Source organism: Chinchilla lanigera, unplaced genomic scaffold (genome assembly GCF_000276665.1).
Source record: "Chinchilla lanigera isolate Chin_1 unplaced genomic scaffold, ChiLan1.0 scaffold00034, whole genome shotgun sequence".
NCBI classification, from domain to species: domain Eukaryota; kingdom Metazoa; phylum Chordata; class Mammalia; order Rodentia; family Chinchillidae; genus Chinchilla; species Chinchilla lanigera.
This window is the reverse complement of record NW_004955435.1, coordinates 4541185-4561800: the sequence shown is the minus strand read 5'-3', so window position 1 is coordinate 4561800 and position 20616 is coordinate 4541185. Positions and strand designations below refer to the sequence as shown.

The window sequence follows — 20616 nt, the reverse complement described above, 5'->3', positions numbered from 1 at the left end:
ACTACCCAGGCACCACAGACATTTAAACAGATCCATGGTGGCTGTTCTTTTCCTTTAATTTACTTAAAAATTATTTTCACATCAGCATTCTAGGAAAGGTAGAGCATAGGCCTGAAGAGTTTATAGTCTGCGATATTTTAGATCAGCTTAACTCTTATTCTATTGATTTTTGAAGGGTTTCAATATTGAAAATAGAGTTGTAGAGTGGGACAGAGGCCTAATTTTTGTTGTTTATTCATTTAATACACTTTTATTTTACTGGGAACAGGGGAGATGCTGAGAACAAGACTTACTCTTTTTTTCTGAAGGACCCATACCCTTCCATATCGCTGTGTGCATAGCATGTGCGGCATGAAAGTAGAACTTGTGGACCGGGACACAAGGAGGGTGGTGGATCAGTTAGTGTGCACACAAGCACACGGGAATTGCCGCAGAAGGAGCCATGCACACAGGGAGGGGACTGAGAGCTTCTTGGGGACTATCTCTAGTCTAGGCTTTGAAGACTGTGTAGGAGTTTTCCAGGTGAAAGAAACTGCTCAAAAGAAAGGACTTAGAAAAACACGCTGCCTATTGGGAAGCAGGAAGCTTCTCTTTTTTCTTTTGAGGAATCATCTGTGTTGTGTTTGTGTCTATTAATGGAAGAAATATAAATCCATAGTGTAAGTGAAGTAAAGAGCTGCCTCTGACAGTATTAACACATTCAGTGTTCGTGACCGCCCTCAGTTCTTAAATTCCTAACGTCTCTAATGTATTCAGAGTGAACTGCTGATATGTTGTCACCAAACCACACGGATTGACTGATATCTGAGTTCTTGTATTAGATAAAATGGTCTTTATCAGAAGGCACGGCCATGCAGCCTGTCTTATTTTGCAAAGTGATAGCAATCCCAGCTTTGCTGGGCTGTTGATTGAATGAATGGTAGCTCTTTTCCATTTTATTTCAGGGCTCCGCTGTGAGTCATACGAGTGCATCCAAAAAATCAGAAATTAAAGTTTATTGGAAGGCTCCAAGCAGCGCCCCAAGTCACGTGAGGTTTCTGTAAGTAGAAGAAAGGTTTGCATCTCCGTTACTAATATAATCGCAGCTATCACGGTGTGTGCCATTTCACACGCTGTTGGACTTTGATCTGTCTAGGAGACTTTTGGCTTAGAAATGGCACCAGCTTACTGACGTGTGAGTTTGTTTTGCATTTTTATTTTATTTTTTCATTTTTCTTCCTGTACCAGGAATCGAACTCACAACCTTGCGCTTGCCAGGCAGGCGCTTTGCCGCTGAGCTAAATCCCCAGCCCCTGTTTTGCGTTTGTGGTTGCTCGTTCCACAACAAGACAGTCAGCACCTAGCCTAGCACTTGGTACCTAACAGGAACTTAATAGGCATTTGCTGAGTGAGTGAAATATTAATTACCCAAAAACTCACAAAACCACAGTTGATACTCAAGTCTGTATGGTGTATGGAGTAATACTTTTTAAAATAGTGGTTCCTTTAATATGAAAATATGAATAGGTCAGGCGTGGTGATGCATGCTTGTAATCCTAGCACTCGGGAGGCTGAGGCAGGAGGATGGTTGCAAGTTCGAGGCCAGCCTGGGCTACAAAGTGAGTTCAAGGCCGGCCTGATCTGCCAAGCAAGACCCTGCCATGAAGCTTTGTAATGATTCCTGAGTGGTGTTGTGGGCATACATTTCAAGGAAATATCACTGTCCGGACATGTCTCAGTTTTCTGGGAAGAGGGCTACTGACAGTGGTGCTGGATTTAGAGTCGCAGTTGATCTGCAAGGCCCTTCCAGCAGAAAGCAGGTAGGGAGCAAGGGCAGTAATCCTGACTTTTCCCAGCGTAACAGTGCCACCTAGGTGTGAGCTTCACTGTCCCCTGACACCACAGCGCAAGCATCCACCTTCTTTTCTTTTAACAGTTTGATTCCGTGATGGGCCTCAGTCAGGGTTTTGTGCAGTCTCACTGTGATTCCATTTCAGAGCCACGGTAGTTGAGAAGTACAAAATCTACTGGGTGAGGATTCCCAGTCAGGTCATTTCGCAGCCGAACGCACTTCCCCTCACAACGCCTAAAGCTGCAACAGCCCCAGCGCCAACATCACCTCCTGTCTCCCCGCTCACAGAGCCGGTAAGTCCGTAAGCAACCTGAAACAGTGATTTGGGGGCCCTGCTGTTGCGTGCTTGGTAAAGTGCAAATGAAAAAGGTCGCTGTACGTGGTGGTGGCAGCGAGTGTTTGAGCTCTCAGCAGGAACGTGCAGGACGTCTCCGTCACAGCACTACCCCTTATAGGTTAGAATAAAGGAAACCCAAGACCCCGTGTGTTCAAGGTGCGGTTATAGTATTCCCATGGGGTCTATATGAGCAGTGGATGTATTTCCTTTTGGAAATGAATTTGAGGAAGTCCCTCCCTTCCCCTCCCTTCCTTCTTTCCTTGTGGCTAAGTATCACACCTGGACAGGGGGCTGAAGCTACACTGAGACAAGATTCGGAGTGGATTCTGGAAGTGGTGATGTAACTCTCAGGTCTCACTTCTTAGAGCTCGGCGAGTAGTGGCGAGTTCTGTGTGCTGAACGACAGAAAATCTCCAAGCTCCTTGGCTAGAATTCCATGCAGGCCCTCTGACTCAAAAAATTAGGATTGAGGAACACATGGAAGGTGGAGTGCATATTAGAAACGTTAGGGAGAGGCGTTTTACGGAAGGAAGTTCTGAGTTAGACGGCCCGGTACGGAAGTGGCTAAGACAGTGTGCTGAGATGGGAACAGTTTATACAACGTACTTCGGCCAGCGCTGCCTTGCCTGCCTCCTGCGGGCCTTGAGAGAAATCCTGATTTTCAGTACCAGTTTCTTCACTTAGGAGAAAGAGTGACATCAGCTGTTAGTGTCACTATGAGGATTGAAATAATGAAAGTGTTTTCTGGGCTGTGCACTTAATATTTAGTAAACATTAGTCCTTTTTCCTTTGCAGTCCTTTTTGTATTGTTGTCCTCATGTAGACAAAGTAAAGCATTTTCCTCCCATGTAATGTTAGTCTTCACTTTCTCTTCTGCATTTTTAAGTGTGTATAGGTGACATTAATTTGGTTACGTTTTTATGAATGTTGCACTTCTCTTGGCCATACGATTATAGCTGTTATTTGGACTAGCTCTTTCTTTAGTCTTAATGCCTTTTATTTAACAGCTGCTTTAGACAGTTGTGGTGGCGCACGCCTGTAATCCCAGCGCTCGGGAGACTGAGGCAGGAGGATCGTCACGAGTTTGAGGCCAGCCTGGGCGACAAAGTGAGCTCAAGGCCAGCCTGAACTGCACAGCGAGACTCTGTCTCAAAAAGACAAAAACAAACAAAACACCCCAGCTGTTTTAGGGGAATGAAGAGTTTGTCCCGCAGCTTCCCATGTAGTCAATAAAAGGCATTAGTTCTTGCTGGAGCTTTGCCTGTGTCTCTGTGCCGTTTGTAATTCTGATAATAGGACGTTTTGCTCAAAGTCATAGCACTGTAGCGTTCTTTCGGAACTAGAAGAGATCGTAGGGTCTATTTTGTTCAGTTGCCCTCTTGGATGTTTGAAGGTAAAGGACCCTCAGGGGTGAGATCTTTGGAAAATGTTGTGGAGTAAAGGGGGCAGCAGAGACCAAAGTTACATTTCCTAGTTCCTAGCGGCTCCTCGTCACCCTCCTGGGATCAGCCCTGACGTTCTAAATCTACTTGGATAAAGTTAACGTCTAGCTTTCTTCTGAAAGGTGCTTTTGCAGCCCGCTCCAGCAAAGTGCTTGCTTGCTCTTCCACATTGTGGAGCTGATGTGTTTTTGAGATTCTTCCTCTAGTAGGCATAAGAAGCAGCTCTGGATTAAATCTTTTTAGGTCATTGCCGGTTCCTCCCCTCACTAAATTATTACTGCTGTTTGGAATGGTGATATTTATCAGGGTAACTTTTTTTCTTGTGTATCAATTTTTTTTTTTTTTTTTGGTCTTTTTTGAGACAGGGTCTCCCTATGCAGTTCAGGCTGGGCTTGAGCTCACTTTGTGGCCCAGGCTGGTCTCAAATTCTCAACGATCCTCCTGCCTCAGCCTCCCAAGTGCTGAGATTACAGGCGTGTGCCATCACATTCGGCTTGTGTATCAAATTTGAACCTGAATTTTATTTTATTTTATTTTTTTGTGCCGGGAATTGAACTCAGGACCTTGAGCTTGCCAGGCAGGCACTGTGCCACTGAGCTACATCCCTGGCCTGAACCTGCATTTTGAAAGCAGGGTCCAAGATCTAAATATAAAAACTTGCTGAGGATTTGTCCGCTTTTAAAACTCCCATCTTTGACAACTGGAGACTACCTCTTAGGCAAGACTGTGAATCTGGACATAATCCCTAAGAAGCTTCTCAAAATTTACCAGAAACTCTGCCCTAGATGTGTTCTGGAATGCGCTTGTGAAACGCCTGTCTATTAAAGGGACTTCAGTGCTCTTGTACCGCTGCAGGCCAACTAGGATGCAGTTTTCTAAATTTTAATTAAAATTAATGAAGTTCAAAAGTTTACAACCTAACTACTGCTCTGATCACTTCAAATGTGGAATGGCTTGTGTTCTTTTCTTTCAACCCTTGTGATGAGAAGGTCTCCTCATTAAAACCCGTCACCGAAGGTCGCGGCCTGCTGGGGCTGGCAGTGAGTGCTTGCTCCATAATGAGGGGTTGTTCTCCCTGTCATCTTTCCAGTTCAGTGCTTCGGACTGTGGGAAGAAGAAGTTCTGCGTCCGGAGCCCTCTGAACTGCGACCCGGAGCGAGAGCACGCCTGCGTCTTCCTGTCGTTCACCAGGGACGCCCAGTCGGTGCTGGTGGAGATGAGCGGTCCCGGCGAAGGCTACTTGTCCTTTGCGCTGTCCCGAGACCGATGGATGGTTCGTACCTCTCTTCCGTGTGCACTGATCAGAGGAGGAGCGGCGCGGTGTTAGTACCACTGCGAGGATTAAAATAATGAAACCAACAGCAGATTAGCTCTTTCTCCCAGAGTCGGGTTATCACACGTACTGGTGGGATGGGAAAAGAGAAAGTAATTTAGAACGGATTCAGAGTTAAGTGGCTGAGTTTCCTAATTTTGACTTTACCAGTTGGGCAGCCGCCTACCTCTGAGAGCAGGCTGTCCTGGGGGCAGTTGGCAAGACCATCGCAGGTCCAGCGGGTTTGCCACGTGTGTGCGCTTTTGTGGCGAAGCGGGAAGCGCGGTTGAAGGTGCATAAGGCGGCGTGTTGTTTGGGATGCTTTCCAAACCGCAGCAGTGTACGCGAGCGGGGCAGCGGGAGTGTGCGTTCTGCTCCTGGCGCCCCGCCCCCGGGATACACCTGTGTGTGCAGGTGAAGCGCGGTCACGCCGTCTGCAGCGGGCAGCCTTCGCTTCGGCAGGTTCTCCTGCTCCCTGAGCGTGCCGGGTGGATCCGGTGGTGCTGTAGGTGGCAGGCTCGTGCCGTGGCGTGGAAGGGCAGTGCCGCACGGACACCCTGACTTCCCAGGGAGAGACGAGGAGGGTCTTGTGGCCCGGACACAGGCAGGTCCTCTGCAGGCAGAGTCGGGAGTGTGTGGTGACTGGGGCGGGGCGGGGGCACCAGCGGGGAAAGTTCCTTATTTCCATTTTTGCAAAGGCAGAGAACCTTTCGAGAATCTTTTTCCCTATCAGAGTTTAAACATAACCCCACTTCTTTAGGGAATCCTATTTCAGAGACAGACAAGGGATTCTGAGATGGCTGTGATAACTGAAATGTTTTCTTTTTTGTTGTTGTTTTGTTTTTGTTTCTGGTCTTTTTGAGACAGGGTTTTGCTATGCAGTTCAGGCTGGCCTTGAGCTCACTTTACAGCCCAGGCTGGTCTTGAACTTGCAACGATCCTCCTGCCTCAGCCTCCTGAGTGCTGGGATAATAGGCATGTGCCACCGCACCTGGCTAAAGCTGTTTTTAAAAGTACACTCTAATCACATTTGGCCCTGGTGCCCTGCCACACGTACCGTTGGAAGCCAGCTGTAAGTTTTTTCAGGGAGATGACATTTCAGTGTATGTGTATGATTCAAGTTGCTCAATAGCTCTAGAATGACCTTGCTGGCCTTTTCATGAAGCAACAGCTGAACCTTACATCTGTGAGATACAAATGATGTCATGTGGTATAAAAAATAAGAAATTCTGGGCTGGGACGTAGCTCAGTGGTAGAGTGCTTGCCTAGCATGCACAAGGCCCTGTCTTCAACCCCTAGTACCGAAAAAAAGAAAGATATTTTGGATCTTTCCCCTTCCAAGTTGCTTTCATGGGAAGTTTTAAAAATTTTATGGAAAATAATGCTGCAGTTGTTCAAGACATTTTCTGTATTTGCCTTCATACTTGCTATCAGACCTGTTGCTCATTCTTTTGGGTATTCTCAGCATTGGCAAAATGAATTAAGTTTGGTGTGTCAGATGAATCACAAGGGTGGGTAAAAAAATCAAGCTACAATGAAAGGTAAATGTGACAGGACTGGCTATGAAAGAAATTCTGATAATGACTCCAAAAAGGATTAAAAGACCTTGTTGAATAACTGTATAATTTTGTTAGGGTTCATCTCTGAAGTGTAGCTCTCATTTAGACATATACTTGAGTCAGTTAAAAAAAACTTATTGCAGTCACTTTGGAGCCCAAATTGATACTGTGATGTACTAGGACATTTCTTCTTGTCGGTCACATGAAGTCTGCCAGTGAGAGGACACATCATTATTGTGTTAAGTGTTGGGACAGATAGCTGACAGGTAGGCTAGTTATTTCTGTTCTAAATTGTAGGCATGGACGGCACAAAAGCATTTATCTGTAATTCAAGATATGTTTATCTTACTTAGAAATCTTACCTGTGTCTACCGTAGGACTCATCAAAAATGTGTACAAAAAAAGACACAATTATGCAGGTGTAGTTGATTTACATAGTAATCCTGTTTAATGATTAAAATCATCTGTGCACCTGTGCCTAAATTGGTGGAAATGAATCATCTTCAAAACATTTAAAAGTGGTTTCTTTCTATTTTGGGTTGTTATCTTTAAAATTTTAAGGGAATTTTTATGATCTCCTATATTTTTTAGTAGATAATATAGATTTAAATACTAAAGGTGCCGGGGAGATAGCTCAGTGGCACAAGTGCCTACCTGGCAAGTGCAAGGTTCTAAGTTTGATTCCTGGTGCCAAAAAAAAAAAAAAAAAAAAAAAGGAAAAGATAAATTTTGGCTGGGGATATAGCTCAGTGGCACAAGCACCTGCCTGGCAGGCGTGAGGTCCTGAGTTTGATTCCTAGTACCAAAAACAAAACAAAACATAAATACTAAAGGCATCTGATGTTTTGAATACAGGTTAGACAGCCTAAATTGTATCTTTTAGAAATCCGGCTTGTAGCTGGGCGGATGGTGCACACCTGTAATCCCAGGACCAAGGAGGCTGAGGCAGGAGGATTCTGAGTTTGAGGTCAACCTGGGTTATATAGCAAGTTTAAGCCTGGGCTGAACTACATAGTAAAACTGAACAATCTCTAAAATTGGCTTGTAAATTTATGAGAGCCATTGTTTTGGTCCTAGGTCATAAAAATTGATGGAAAGTTTAATTTTCTGCAGTTCTGCTAACAGTGGCTGGCTAGTCTCTGAATTTTTTTTTTTGTCTTTTTGAAACAGGGTCTCGCTGTGCAGTTCAGGCTGGCCTTGAACTCAGTTTGTCGCCCAGGCTGGTCTCGAACTCACTACGTGGTGGTCCTCCACCTCTGCCTCCTTTCTGCCTCAGGCCCGTGGGTGCTGGGACTGTAGGTGTGCACCACCATGCCTGTTTTCTGTTTTGTTTAAATGTTTGATCCCAAACCAGTTGTCAGTGCATTTAATTGGTATACCTTTGTTGATCTTTTTTGCGTTAGAACAGTTACCCTTTTTCCTTGATTTTTTTTCCCCTTTCAGACCAGTGGTTTTGTGGAATGTTCTAAAATGTATAGAGTTAGTTCACGTGAAGATTCTTGGCACAATCACGTGTGACGGCTGTTGTTTCCGAATCACCGCATCATCCCGAAAGGTGCATCGTCGTTCAGTTCTTCCACTGCTGCTGATGCTATTTCATCGCTGGTGTCTTTCGCATTTCTCCATTGCGTGGGTGTCTTTTCTCACTGCAATTAATAAATAACAGGCGGCGTAATACTTGGAGTTTGTGTGAATGCTCTGCTGCCTGGGAATCTGTTGCCAAGTAGTTTCAGCATGTATTGGTGCTTTTTCTGTGAGTCACACGTTAACACTTGTGGTTGTGAAATGGCGATGTCGTAGCTTATTTATAGCCGACGTTCTTGTGCCAGGAGCCTTCTTTCCTCTGTCCCTCTCCTCTCCTTTCAGAGTGACCGTGGCTTGACTCCTCTGTCCTTTGTGCTATAGCTCATGACCGCCCTTTCTCTTCTGGTGGTTTTATTTAAGGGGCCCTTCAGGCCGACCTTGGTACCCTTCTGGTGCACCCCTTTAGTGTCTGGGTTTGCCCTTGTTCTCTGCTACGGGGTGTTCTCCACTCTCACTTTCATGTGCTTGTAATCATTTTTTAAACAGTCATAAAGGGATTTATTTGGCATACCTTTGAAAGTACACAGTGTGTACCCTCGACAGAGGGGGGCTACAGCTGGGACTGTTGATGTGTTTTCGGTGGAGGAGTTTCTGCATCTGTAGGACGTTCCCTCTTGGTTTACAGGAAAGGGGGTGTCTCACCCACCTGTAAAAGGCATGAGCCCTGCCCTTTTTTTTTTTTGGCTAAATGATCTTAGAGGTTTTGCCAAAAACATTCTTTAAATTCTCTCAATTTGTTCCTTTACTTTAAGAACAGGTTTCTTCCCTTTACTTTTTCAACTAAGCTAATTTATGGAAGGAATTTGGGTGTGATGGGCCTAGAAAAAAAGCGTAAACCCTAGAGAGTACTGGTACGGGTCATCCTGGGTAACTGTGTCCTGGAGTTGCGGTCTTCTTAAACACATACTTTTTTTAGTTATGATTTTCCTTGCCTTCTTTCTACTTATTTTTATTTCTTCTATCCTACCTCACTTCCTCCTCTGAAATTTTGATCCCTTTTTCTTAAGGGGTACACAAGGGGCAAGGCTGATTTCTTACAGCTGCTTTGGGCTGGGGATGGGCGTTGGTCCTGCCTAGCCAGGGGCTAAATATCTCTCCCTGACTAAAGAGGAGACAAAGGAAGATAGTTTTGTTGTCTAATGCACGTTACCAGTTTCTGGGGTACTAGAGATTCTTTCTAGGTTCTTTTTGTCCTGAGCAGAAAATTAGGCAAAACAAGTACAAAAGGTAGCAGGTTTTACGTTTATTAAAAGTAAAGAAAAGAAAAGAAACATGGTCTGCATAGTGAGTGCAGGCCGGTTAAAGGTAACAAAAGTGCACTGAAGGAGGTGACAGTATCCTGATTGACAACTTCATGGCTGCTGCCTTTTTTATCTCCCACTCAGGTCTAGGCTGTCCTATTAAAAACCTGCTTAAGTTCTTTTGGGAAGAGTTGAAGATAGGGTTTTCTGATGCGTCTCAGGGGCAGGGCTTTTGGAACTGTTCTATACGTCTGTCCTGATTGACAGGTCACACCCACTTGCCCAGCCAGTTCACTATGCCCTAATCACCTGCCTCGGGTGATTATCTTTCTTTATCTTTCGATAGTCTGGAAAAGAGGACAAGAACATTAGCGAGTCATGGACACTTCAGCTTTATCTTGTAACCATGTTATACAAGGAAAGGCTGGAAGCTAAAAGAGTATTGTTTGCTGGTGTGGTGGTGCACGCCTGTAATCCCAGCACTGGGGAGGCTGAGGGAGGAAGGTGGCTGTGAGTGTGAGGCCAGCCTGGGTAACATAGATTAAAGACTTGCCTTTTTATTCTTTAACTGACATTTAAAGAAATATAGACAAATCATCCTTTACAAAAATTCTGCACTTAAAATCAGTCCCAAGTTTGTAAACTATAACCTAAAGGTGATGTTTTGGGGACAGATACTGAAGTACCCATAATCATTTAAGATGTACTGCATGCCTTCAAGATTGTCTGCATGAACCGCACGCCTCCTGAAAAAAAGATAGAAAAGCAGGAAAAGGAAAAAGAAAAGATAGAATCTCAGGATTAGACTTCCCACAGGGACGCTTGCCCTGTTTCCCCGGGGTTGGAACTGCCCGAGTGGCAGCCTGCTCCACCCGCACCTTGAATATTCTCGGTGTCTGGACAAGTGGTGAAGAAGTCTGCCCCGCTGCTGCCATGACCAGAAGAGCACCCTGGTCCCTCCACACAGCTACTCAGATCCTCATCAACAGATCAGAAGAATGAGCGGGAAATGCGAGTCATGTACAACAGCTGGGCTTTCAAAAAAAAAAAACAAAACAACAAACCCAGGGTCTTTCCATCTAGGGACCTGTAACATGTAAAGAACTCAGAGAGTTTAAAGAGTCTGGGGATGCTACTTAGCAGCTACACGTCACCTACTGTTTTTTTTTGTTTTGTTTTGTTTTTGTCTTTTTGAGGCAGGGTCTCGCTATGCAGTTCAGGCTGGCCTTGAGCTCACTTTTTAGCCCAGACTGGTGTAGAACTCACAGTGATCCTCCTGCCTCAGCCTACTGAGTGCTGGGATTACAGGCACGTGCCACCACACCTGGCTGCCTACCATTTTAGATAGGGAGGTCAGCTTGAGGCCACCATGATAGGATTACCAACCCCAAATAGGATGGAGGGAGGAAGCGAGCTGCAGAGAGAGAGGCAACCCCCGGAGGCGACAGAAGAGTCCCGCTGGCGGGGCTGCACAGGACCGGATCCAGATGCAGGAGGGTGACGGCCGCTGCAAGGGCTGGGGGGCAGCCTGGCGCGTGTTCGGGTGCAGGCTGGCGCTGGGCAGCCCGGGGCACCCCACAGCGCAGGCTGCCGCCCCTGGCTGAGCGGGCTGGAGGGAATTCCCCTCACGGTCGCCCGGTTGCCATCTCTCCCTCCGTCTCAGTGCATGCCCGGGGGCGCGGAGAACACCTGCTTCCCTTTTCCTTTCGGGAACGTGTGGTGGGGAAGAGCGGCTGGCGGGGCCAGCAGGAGTTTAGGGCTTGTCCTCCTAGGGCCTCGGGCAAGAGTAACTTCGCCCTGCTCCCCGCCAGCACGGCAGGAGGTGGGGCGCACCAGGGCACCCCAGGAGAAGCGTGGGCGCCACCCTCAGAGCCCGGCGCCCGCCTGCCTTTCTCTCCTGGCGTCGGATAAAGTGAAGGGAGTTGAGTTTCCTGACCATGAAAGCCTCAGAACCGGAGAAGAGAAAGGACGCGGACAGGTGGAGAGTGGGATTTTTAGGGAAGAGAAAACAACAACAACAAACAAACAAATCCCCCCACACCAACCAGCAGGCTTCTTGGTTTGAGTGCGTAGACACCCGGTCCTGAGGGCATCTGTGCGCGCCCGAAGGGCCGCTGAACCCTCTCAGCCTCGAGGTGTCCCCAGCCAGCGGAGCGGGAGCTGTGGCCTCAGGTGGACCAAGCTCAGGCCCTTGGATCGAGACAGCGAGAGAAGGGAGGGGAAGGAGGGGGAGGGAGAGGCCCAGCCGCGAAGGCAATGGGAGCAGGAAGAACCGAAAGCCTTGGCTGGGCCTCCTGACACTGGGGTTGGCCATGCCGCTCCACCTCCTGCCCGGGGCTGCCCGAGAGAAAAACGTCCCCAGGCAAAGGAGGAGCTGTCCGCAGTGGAGCCGGGACACCAGAACCCAGCTACCTGTAGGATGATGCAGCTCCGACTCCTGCCAGGAAAAAGAAGTCTCAGGCTGCGTCAGTAAGAGGCATCAAGGGATTTACTGGGCGGCAGTTTAGAAGCACACACTCAAAGAAACAGAGTGGAGGCCTTCAAGAGACGCAGGCCACATGTCATGGTTTCTCAAAGGCGCTTCCTTTCTCACTAGTAAGAAGCCATGCGGGAGCCAGGCATGGTGGCACACTCTTGTAATGCCAGTACTCTGGGAGGCTGAGGCAGGATGATTGTTTAAGAAGTTAGTGACTAGAGCTAGATGCGGTGGCAGTGTATGTGGCAGTAGCCCCAGCTTCTCAGGAGGATGAAACAGGAAGATTGCTTGAGCCCAGGATTTGGGGTCATCCCGGGCAACATAGTGAGACCTCGTAAAAGGCAAACCTCTTAGAAAAACAAACAAAAAGTTAGTGATTAAAGCACAAAAAGACCTTGTTAGACAGCTTTTGTACTAGGTGCAATAAATTAAGATGAAGATTATTTATTTGTACCATCGCTTAAGTGATTTTTAAAGTTGCTACCTGCCTCTGACAGCCACTTTATTTTATTTTTTGGAGACAGGGTAGCCACTTTAAAGAGTAAAATCACCAGGCATGGGGGTATACACTTGTAATCCCAGCACTTGGGAGGCAGAGGCAGGAGGATTGCCTAGAGTCTGAGGCCAGCCAGGGCTATATAGTGAGTTCAAGGCCAGCCTGAACTACATAGTGAGACCCTGTCTCAAACAAAACAAAAAAAAAATCGCCTGTAATCCCAGCACTCTGGGAGGCTGAAACAGGAAGACAGCAAGTTTGAGCCCAGCCTGGGCAACCAAGTGACTTAGTGAGATCCTGTCTCCAAAAAAAATGTATTGGGGCTGTAGATCACTTTAAATCCCTAGTATTCCAAAGCCAAAAAACGGAGTAAGATCTAACTTTCAGAGTTTAAGAATATTGGAGACTAGAGGACAGATAAGCATTATACTGACAAAAACTTCTTTGAGCTCGAATATTTTTTGTCCAGGTTATATAACATTAAATATATCAAGTCTATACAAGAGATAGCATATTTGACTATAGTATCTTCCACCCTGAGTTACTAAAAATATACAATACATGCATTGTCATTGAACTACATAGCACATAGATATTTATTTACAAATAAATATATGGAACAATGTTCTTGGCAAGTTAAGTGAAAGAAAGGTAACAAAACTTTTTCCACTTGAAAAAATAGGTATAGGTACAAATAAGTTTACAGGGATATATATGAAGCATTAATCATGGTATTAGTTGGTGATGGATTTATGGACTATAACATATAACATGTCTTTTTTTTTTCAGTAGTGAGGATTGAACCTAGAACTTCATGTATTCTAGGCAAGGACTGTCCCACTGAGCTATACCCCAAACCATGAGATATTGTTGTTGTTCTATTATTTTATGCTGAAATTTTAGTCCTATATTCTTTTTTTTTTTTTTTTTTTTTTTTTTGAGACAGGGACTTGCTATGCACTTGAGGCTGGCCTTGAGCTCACTGTGTAGCCCAGGCTGGTCTCGAACTCACAGCGATCCTCCTGCCTCAGCCTCCTGAGTGCTGGCATTACAGGTGTGCACCATAGTCCTATATTCTAAGACATTATTTTTCACTAAAAATCTTGACAGCTGTTCCTCTGGAATTCATAATATCATTTGCATTAGTGAGTAACATTTTAACAAAGTTAAATAATATTTTGATTAGAGTTTTTTGAACGTTGAAAGTCCTTTAAACTCTTCTCACTGGCACCTGTTTTTCAGGGTGACGATGACGCTTACATGTGCATCCGTGAAGACGAGGTGGTGCACATACAGCCTGCCCACCTGACAGGACGAAGTCACCCTGTGATGGACTCCAGGGTGAGTGTTGAGTGTGAGCCTCCGGGCACTGCTGGCTGGCCCCCATCCTGCTGCGTAGCTGCCATCTGCCTTGTGGCTGTCAGGGGCGCAGCCATGCCAGAGCCTTCCAGGCTCTCAGTAAGAAGCTAGACTGGGCAGGGGCCTGGCAACGGGACTCCTCTCCTGTCCTTCCCTCTCTCACTCTCTTTTTTGAGACGTTTCCCTATGCAGTTTGGACTGGACTTGAACTCACTTTGTGACCCAGGCTGGCCTCGAACTCACAGTGATGCTCCTGCCTCAGCCTCCTGAGTGCTGGGATTACAGGCATGCACCACCATGCCCAGCTTCCTATACTTTATTATTATTATTTTTTTGGTACTGTGAATTGAACTCAGGACCTCGCCCTTGCCAGGCAGGCGCTTGTGCTGTTGAGCTATATCCCTGGCCCCCAGCTTCCTACACTTTAGAAAGCATAAAACAAGTTTCTTTTGTTTAAAAAGATGAAGTCTGTGCCACTTAAGTTTATGCCACTTAAATCCTTGTTGCATCTGATAAAAATTATTTTTTTCTGGCTTTTTACCATGGTCAGAGTATTAGTCCCTTTCCAGAAGCTTGCTCACATTTGTTAAGAAGAGGCTTGGGCCAGGGATGTGGCCCAGTGGCACAGCGCCTGCCTGCTAGCACGAGGTCACGAGTTCGGTTCCTGGACCCAAGAGAAAGAAGAGGCTTACATTGGTGACAGAGGGTTCCTTGACTAGCGAGGAGGAGGAACAGGTGTGGCAAAGAGTAGCCCTTTGGGAAGCTGTCTTAAGCCCCCCTTGTTGGCAACTGTGCCAGCTGTAGGCCATTTCTGGTAGAGAGATGTCTTTTCACAGGGCAATTGACAAACAAATGAGCTCTGCGGGAACAGTAGCGCTACTTAACGACACAGCAAATGAGGGCTGCCTGCACGGGCGACGCTCCTCAGCTCAACCCTGCGCCACTTTCCCGCAGGGACCCAGCTGGCTTGCAGACTCGCCCCAGCTGTTACATTTAGGCCCCCAAGGTATTGCTGGGTGATCATTTCCTCAGTGCTTCTGATTGTGTACTGGTAGCCAGGTGAAGTCAGGACATCTGCTAAAGTTTCTGACCCAACTGCAGGGCTCTGGCTCAAAGTAAAAATAATCTTTTTGACAAGCGGGATAAAAACAAATAAACTGGGAGGGAAAACCCTCCTTGTCCTCTTTGCAGAGGAAGTGAGAAACAATGGTCCTGCAGACACAACATGCACATGTGTCACAGAGGAAGGACTTTGAGCGGGGGCAGGATTTTGATCACGTCTTATTTTTAGCAAATTTTTGGGAAGTGCTGAGAAGACCCATTGTGTGCGTGTTTTCAGGGTCCTCTTGAGGATGTGGCGTGGAGGCTGGTGGACGGTGTCATGCAGTGTTCTTTCAGAAGAAAGATTGCCCTTCCTGGGGTTAAGAATAGATTTGATCTAAACACAAGCTACTACATATTTCTAGCAGACGGTGCGGCTTCTGATGGTAAGAATATTTCTTTCCCACTCTCGCCTTTTCTACCTATTTTGCAGAGATTATTATAACTGCTCATTTCAAGGTACACATTTGTCAGCAAGGAGTTACAATCCTTTCCCGGGTTGCCTGGAAATTTGACTTGTAGTTAACCATGAAACTTTGTTTCTCAGAACATTATGTAAAGTAGGAACTCGACGAAAAGGTGACGTTTTGACCACAATGGCCTCTGCATTTGGATGAGCACAAAGTTTTGAAGCAGGATAAAATGTTAGTGTTAGAGAAAACTTTTATGGCTCCAAGGCAGGGTGACACGTGGCAGAGGGGCAGCAGTTATAGTGGCGGAGGACAGCACCAACAAGGGAAAGAGAGACAAGCCTTCCTGTCTCTTGTTTTGTGTCCAGTCTATCGGGATTAGGGCGGTGACAGTCCAGTCAGTGGACTGATCAGCAGCCACCCACCTTAATCCCAGCAGTCTAGGTCCCGGCATTGCACCACAATCAATCACACACTCTAGATTCAGCCACTTCCAAAAACTCCTCTGACCACATGAAGCTTTCAGGGGACACGTAGACACAGACTGTAACACTTGGTCATTTTTTTATTCTTTTAAGACACAACTCTGATTCATTAATATTTTTTTTTTTTTTTTGGTTTTTCTCCGGTACCGGGAACCAAACTCACAACCTTTCACTTGCCAGGCAGGCGCTTTTGCCACTGAGCTAAATCTCCAGCCCCCTTCATTAATATTTTTATTTAAGCTTTTTACGTCTGCATTCGTAAGTGGTTTCAGTCTATTGTTGTTGGGTTGTGTGTGCATGTGCATATATTTAGGATGTACGCATGCCAGTTTGGTTTCAGGGTACTGCTAATTTCATAAGATGAACTCTAGAAGTGCATTTTATTTTATTTTATTTTTTGTCTTTTTGAGACAGGGTCTCGCTATGCGGTTCAGGCTGGCCTTGAGATCACTTTGTAGCCCAGGCTGGCCTCGAACTTGCAGTGATCCTCCTGCCTCAGCCTCTTGAGGGCTCCCTACTTAGAAGTTTAAATAACATAAAAAAAAATTTAAAGTTACAAAAAGTTTTCTGACATTATGGTAGAACTCACACATATAATAGTCTAAATATAGGAAGGAAATATTTCACTAACTATAAAAATATCTGTTGTTGTTACTCTCCAGACCTACTAGCTCTTTGGTCAGTTTTTGTACTTTTGTATTTTCCCAGAAATTCTTCCATTTCATTTAGAGTTTGAAATTTTTGGCCTACTTGAAATTGTACATGTTGTAAGATTGAGAGTCTTGTGTGATTTTAAGTGTTTTACTGTAATTATGTCTTCTACATCAAATGCCATTACTTTGTTAATTTCTTTTTTTAATTTTAAAGAGAATAAAAAACATTAAAAATGATACAGAATTTCAAAACAAGGTGATAGGAAATCAGCAGTGGTTGTTTTATTACATATTGTTATCTTCAAAGTAGTTGCCCAGATTACCAGAGATAGGCATACAAAATTCATCAAAAAAAAATTAAGCATTAACTGTTCCTTTCAATAAACCAATAGAAATTAGTAGTACAATTATTTTAGCTATTGTGTGTGTGTGTACATATATATGTATGGTTCTTTTCCCCCTTCCTTCTTTCTTTTTTCCCTTCCCTCATCCCAATTGTTCTTTCCTTTTGAGCAGTTTCTTTCCTTTTCACAATATCTATTGTACCTTTTGTATTTTATGTACTCTCTCAGGTTCTTACACTAGGGAGACAATACAATGTTTACACACATGGGTTTAATTTATTTCACTTATGAGTATGGTCTCTGGTTGCATCCATTTACCTGTAAAAGCCTCGAGTTTATCCTTCTTTAAAGCTGAGTAATACTCCATTGTATAAAAATACCACATCTTTTTTATTCATCCCTCAGTTGATGGGCATTTGCTTTGTTTTCAAGATTTAGCTATGACAAATTGCGCTGCTATGAACATGGGTGCACATATATCACTGTATATGTTTGCATGTATGTATATCACTGTATATGTTGGTATGATGTTTTCAGTTCTTCTGGAAAAATACCCAGAAGGGCAATAGTTGGGTCAACTAGGACTGCTAATCCTAGATTTTGAGGAATCTCCACTGATTTCCACAGTTCACCTTGTTAATTTCTAATGTTTTTGATATTTCCTTTTATCTTGTGGTCAGAGTTTTCAAAAACTCAATTGTATGGGCCTTTCTGATTTCCTAGGTTCTATTTTTTTGTTTTAAGTGCACCTCAGGTTAAATGATTGCTTTAATGCTCATCTTTACCTTGGATTCATCCATATGTTTTTGTGTAAGTATCTTCAGTATTACGCATCTCTGTCTTGCGATTTTACTTCTGAATTCCTGTTTAACTGGGATTATTCAAAGGAATAGTATCAATAGCTATGTAGATGATTTTCCCTCTAGGTTTTAGTTGTTATCTTTTACTTTTATTGCCTTTTGGAGAAATGTAAACTATATCCTGTGTAATTATTTACTTTTGGCAATTATTAAGATATAATCTGTGGTTTAACATTTATCATTTGAGGTAAAGATTTATAGATTATGTCATGTCAGATTTTTAAATTACTTTTACATTTGCATATTCTAAAGTATGTTTTGTAATTTATCTGCTCATTCTCCTAATGATATTTGGTTTGTTTAAATTTTTTTCCTGACAGCATAAAGAAGTTGCTGTGAACATTCTTATACATATTCCTTTGGTTAAAAATTGTTATTTCTGTAGGATAGAATAATTCTAAAAATTCTCAAGTTTAATTTTATACGTAATAATAACAAACAATAATAATGCATCTTCAGTTTGTTTATTTCATGGATATTTGGGAGTTTGGTTTGTTAAACTCAGTGTGAGTTGAGTATACCGAATACCATGTTCATTAAAATGCTTTCCTTTCTCTCCTCACCCTCTTCTCCCAGACCCAATATCTATTTTTTTTTTTTTTGGAGACAGGGTCTTGCAGAGTGGTCCAGGCTGACTTTGAAGTCGTGGCAATCCTCCTGCCTCAGCCTCCCAAGTACTGGATTATAGGCATGCACCACCATGTCCCAGGCCCAATTTCTGTTAGTTTGTCCTAGGATTTTAGATGTAGGTAATGGTTAATGGTCTGTATGTCTTTAAGAAATATGTATGCTCCTTCAAGAATGATATCTGACTTGAGGCAGGAGGATCACCATGAGTTTGAGGCCAGTCTGGGCTACATAGCAAGACCCTGTCTCAAAAAAAGGTATAACTGATATCTTCAATGATCTGTGACCACATCAGTAATTATTCTGACTTACTGTTCTTCCCATTTCTTTTTTTTTTTCTTTTGTTTTTTTTTCCAGTACCGGGAATCAAACTCATGACCTTGCGCTTGCCCGGCAGCGGCTGTGCCGCTGAGCTAAATCCCCAGCCCCTGTTCGTCCCATTTCTTGTCACCAGTTCTTTTACCATAGTTTACTCACTCCGCATTCTTATTTTGGCCCACGTCTTGGGTGGTTATTTCCCTCACTTTGTGGAGAAAGCTGTGCCCTTGCGTGTGTCTTCACGCTGCTTTTGCTTCTGAATGACAGCTCTGTTGACAGTTAATTTTTACTCTCGTGAAAAAGAAAGGAATAGTCAGTAGTGAAGTTTTTTTTTCCTGACCAATTTCGCACTCTTGAATCTGGTAATCAGAAGGACTGATCTGGACAACAGTATGCAGTATAAGCACCATTGCTGCACTCCTGCCATCTTGTGTGGTGAAGCTCTGCGTCATTTCCAGTGGTTTTTTTCTTTTTATTACTTGTTACTGTCTTTGATTGTTTGATCAGTCTTATATTCTTACGTCTGGTGGACTGAGCAACTTCGTTGAAGATAACAGTACGTAATGTAGCAGCCATTGTTAATTCCTATCATTTTGTCTTGAGGTCATGTATCATTTTTGTTGTTTCTATGTTGTTTTGATTTTGTCTTCATTGTTATTTTGTTAGTTTTTAAAATTTTTAAAATAAAAAAAAGAAATTTTCTTTCCATTCTGTGCCCATCTCTCCAGTTTTTTCCTTCTGAGGCAGTAATTCTTCTCTATCATCTTTAATGTTTTTTAAAATTTCAGGTCTACTTTATAAGCACTCTCAGCAACCCCTGATCACGCGTGAGAAACACGACGTGACGGCCTCTCCCGAGGACGTAGGAGGCTCCCGCTCCTCGCTGCTCTTGAAGGTTCACGGTGAGTCACGCGTGTGGTAGCGTCACTGCTTGTGGAAGAGGCTTGTCGGGACGCTCAGAGCTGGCTGCATTAGGGGTGGTGCCAGCATAATTGAGCAAAGTTTTGTCAGTCTTTAATGTTTAAACATGACCATTTGCGGGTAGATCATCTACCTTCATTTTTTTCTAATTCTTATTAAAATTGGGAAGTAGTGCAATTTTTTTTTGTTTATTTGAGACAGGGTCTCCCTAATGCAGTTCAGACTAGCCTTGAGCTCACTTTGTAGCCCAGGCAGGTCTCGAACTTGCAATGATCCTCCTGCCTCAGCCTCCCAAGTGCTGGCATTACAGGCGTGTGCCTTCATGCCTGGCAGTTCAGTCATTTTTAATGCTACCTGCACATTAAAATCGCCAGTGGAGACTTTAAGACATCACTAATTTAAAAAAAGGATCCTAGTTGTTTCTGATTGCAGCCAGGGTTGAGTATCAGTGGATTAATTAATTTGCCTGAGACTTGAATTGTTGCTGCTTTCTGAAATAAATGTGAATAATAGAATGGTGTGTGGTGTGGTTTCAGAGCACGGTTTTGCTGATGAGGAACCGACCCACATACAATGATCTGGAGGTATGCAGAGTGCTCAGGGCGTGCTCGGGTGTCACGTGTGTGCACAAGGGACGGCACCATGTGAGAAGAGCATGACGAACAAGCAGTGCCCCTGTGCGCTGGCTCTGTCAGAGGAAGTTGGTTCCTTCCGAGAAGCAGCCTGGCTGCTTGTTGAGAGGAGAGGACTTAGCGTGGGAAAGTGTGGTGGTACACCCTGGCTCCTGGAAGGCATGCGCATTTTGGTTGCGCTTACCTGTTCGGTGTACTGGTTTCAGTTCTCCAGAGCTATCCGGTAGGGTGGAGCGGCCGTCAATGTCACCACAGTTAAGCTTGACAGTTACCTAATTGTTGTTTTTTTAAAAAATTTTTTCCAGTACCGGGAATCGAACTCACAACCTTGCGCTTGCCAGGCAGGTGCTGTGCCGCTGAGCTAAATCCCCAGGCCCCTAACTGTCGTTAATGTGTTCTACCTCCAGTCAGGCAGTGATTGGAGCATGGGGAGATTCTGAAACGGCTGCGGGCAAGCTATACTAGATGGCTAAGAGCAGTTTCTTCCTTTTTAAAACAAATTTTGTTTTTTATTAGTGCATATTTGTATTATATGATAATTACACTCCTTGTGTGGAGATGGTACTGTACGCAACACACCTCGGCTCTTTTTTTCTTCTTTCCCTCTTTGCTCCCTTCAACTCTCGAT

At 44.5% G+C, this 20616-nt stretch overlaps 1 protein-coding gene across 1 annotated transcript in view; it reads left to right on the top strand.

Moving 5' to 3' along the window:
- The window catches only part of Frrs1 (ferric-chelate reductase 1), a 46868-nt gene that overhangs the window by 16346 nt on the left and 9906 nt on the right, over nucleotides 1-20616 (top strand). Inside the window, exons 4-9 of the mRNA XM_005388788.2 lie at nucleotides 945-1039; nucleotides 1977-2124; nucleotides 4701-4883; nucleotides 13521-13619; nucleotides 14977-15124; nucleotides 19224-19337. Of these exons, the coding sequence (XP_005388845.1) occupies nucleotides 945-1039; nucleotides 1977-2124; nucleotides 4701-4883; nucleotides 13521-13619; nucleotides 14977-15124; nucleotides 19224-19337 (787 nt within the window). The remainder of the gene's footprint in view (nucleotides 1-944; nucleotides 1040-1976; nucleotides 2125-4700; nucleotides 4884-13520; nucleotides 13620-14976; nucleotides 15125-19223; nucleotides 19338-20616) is intronic.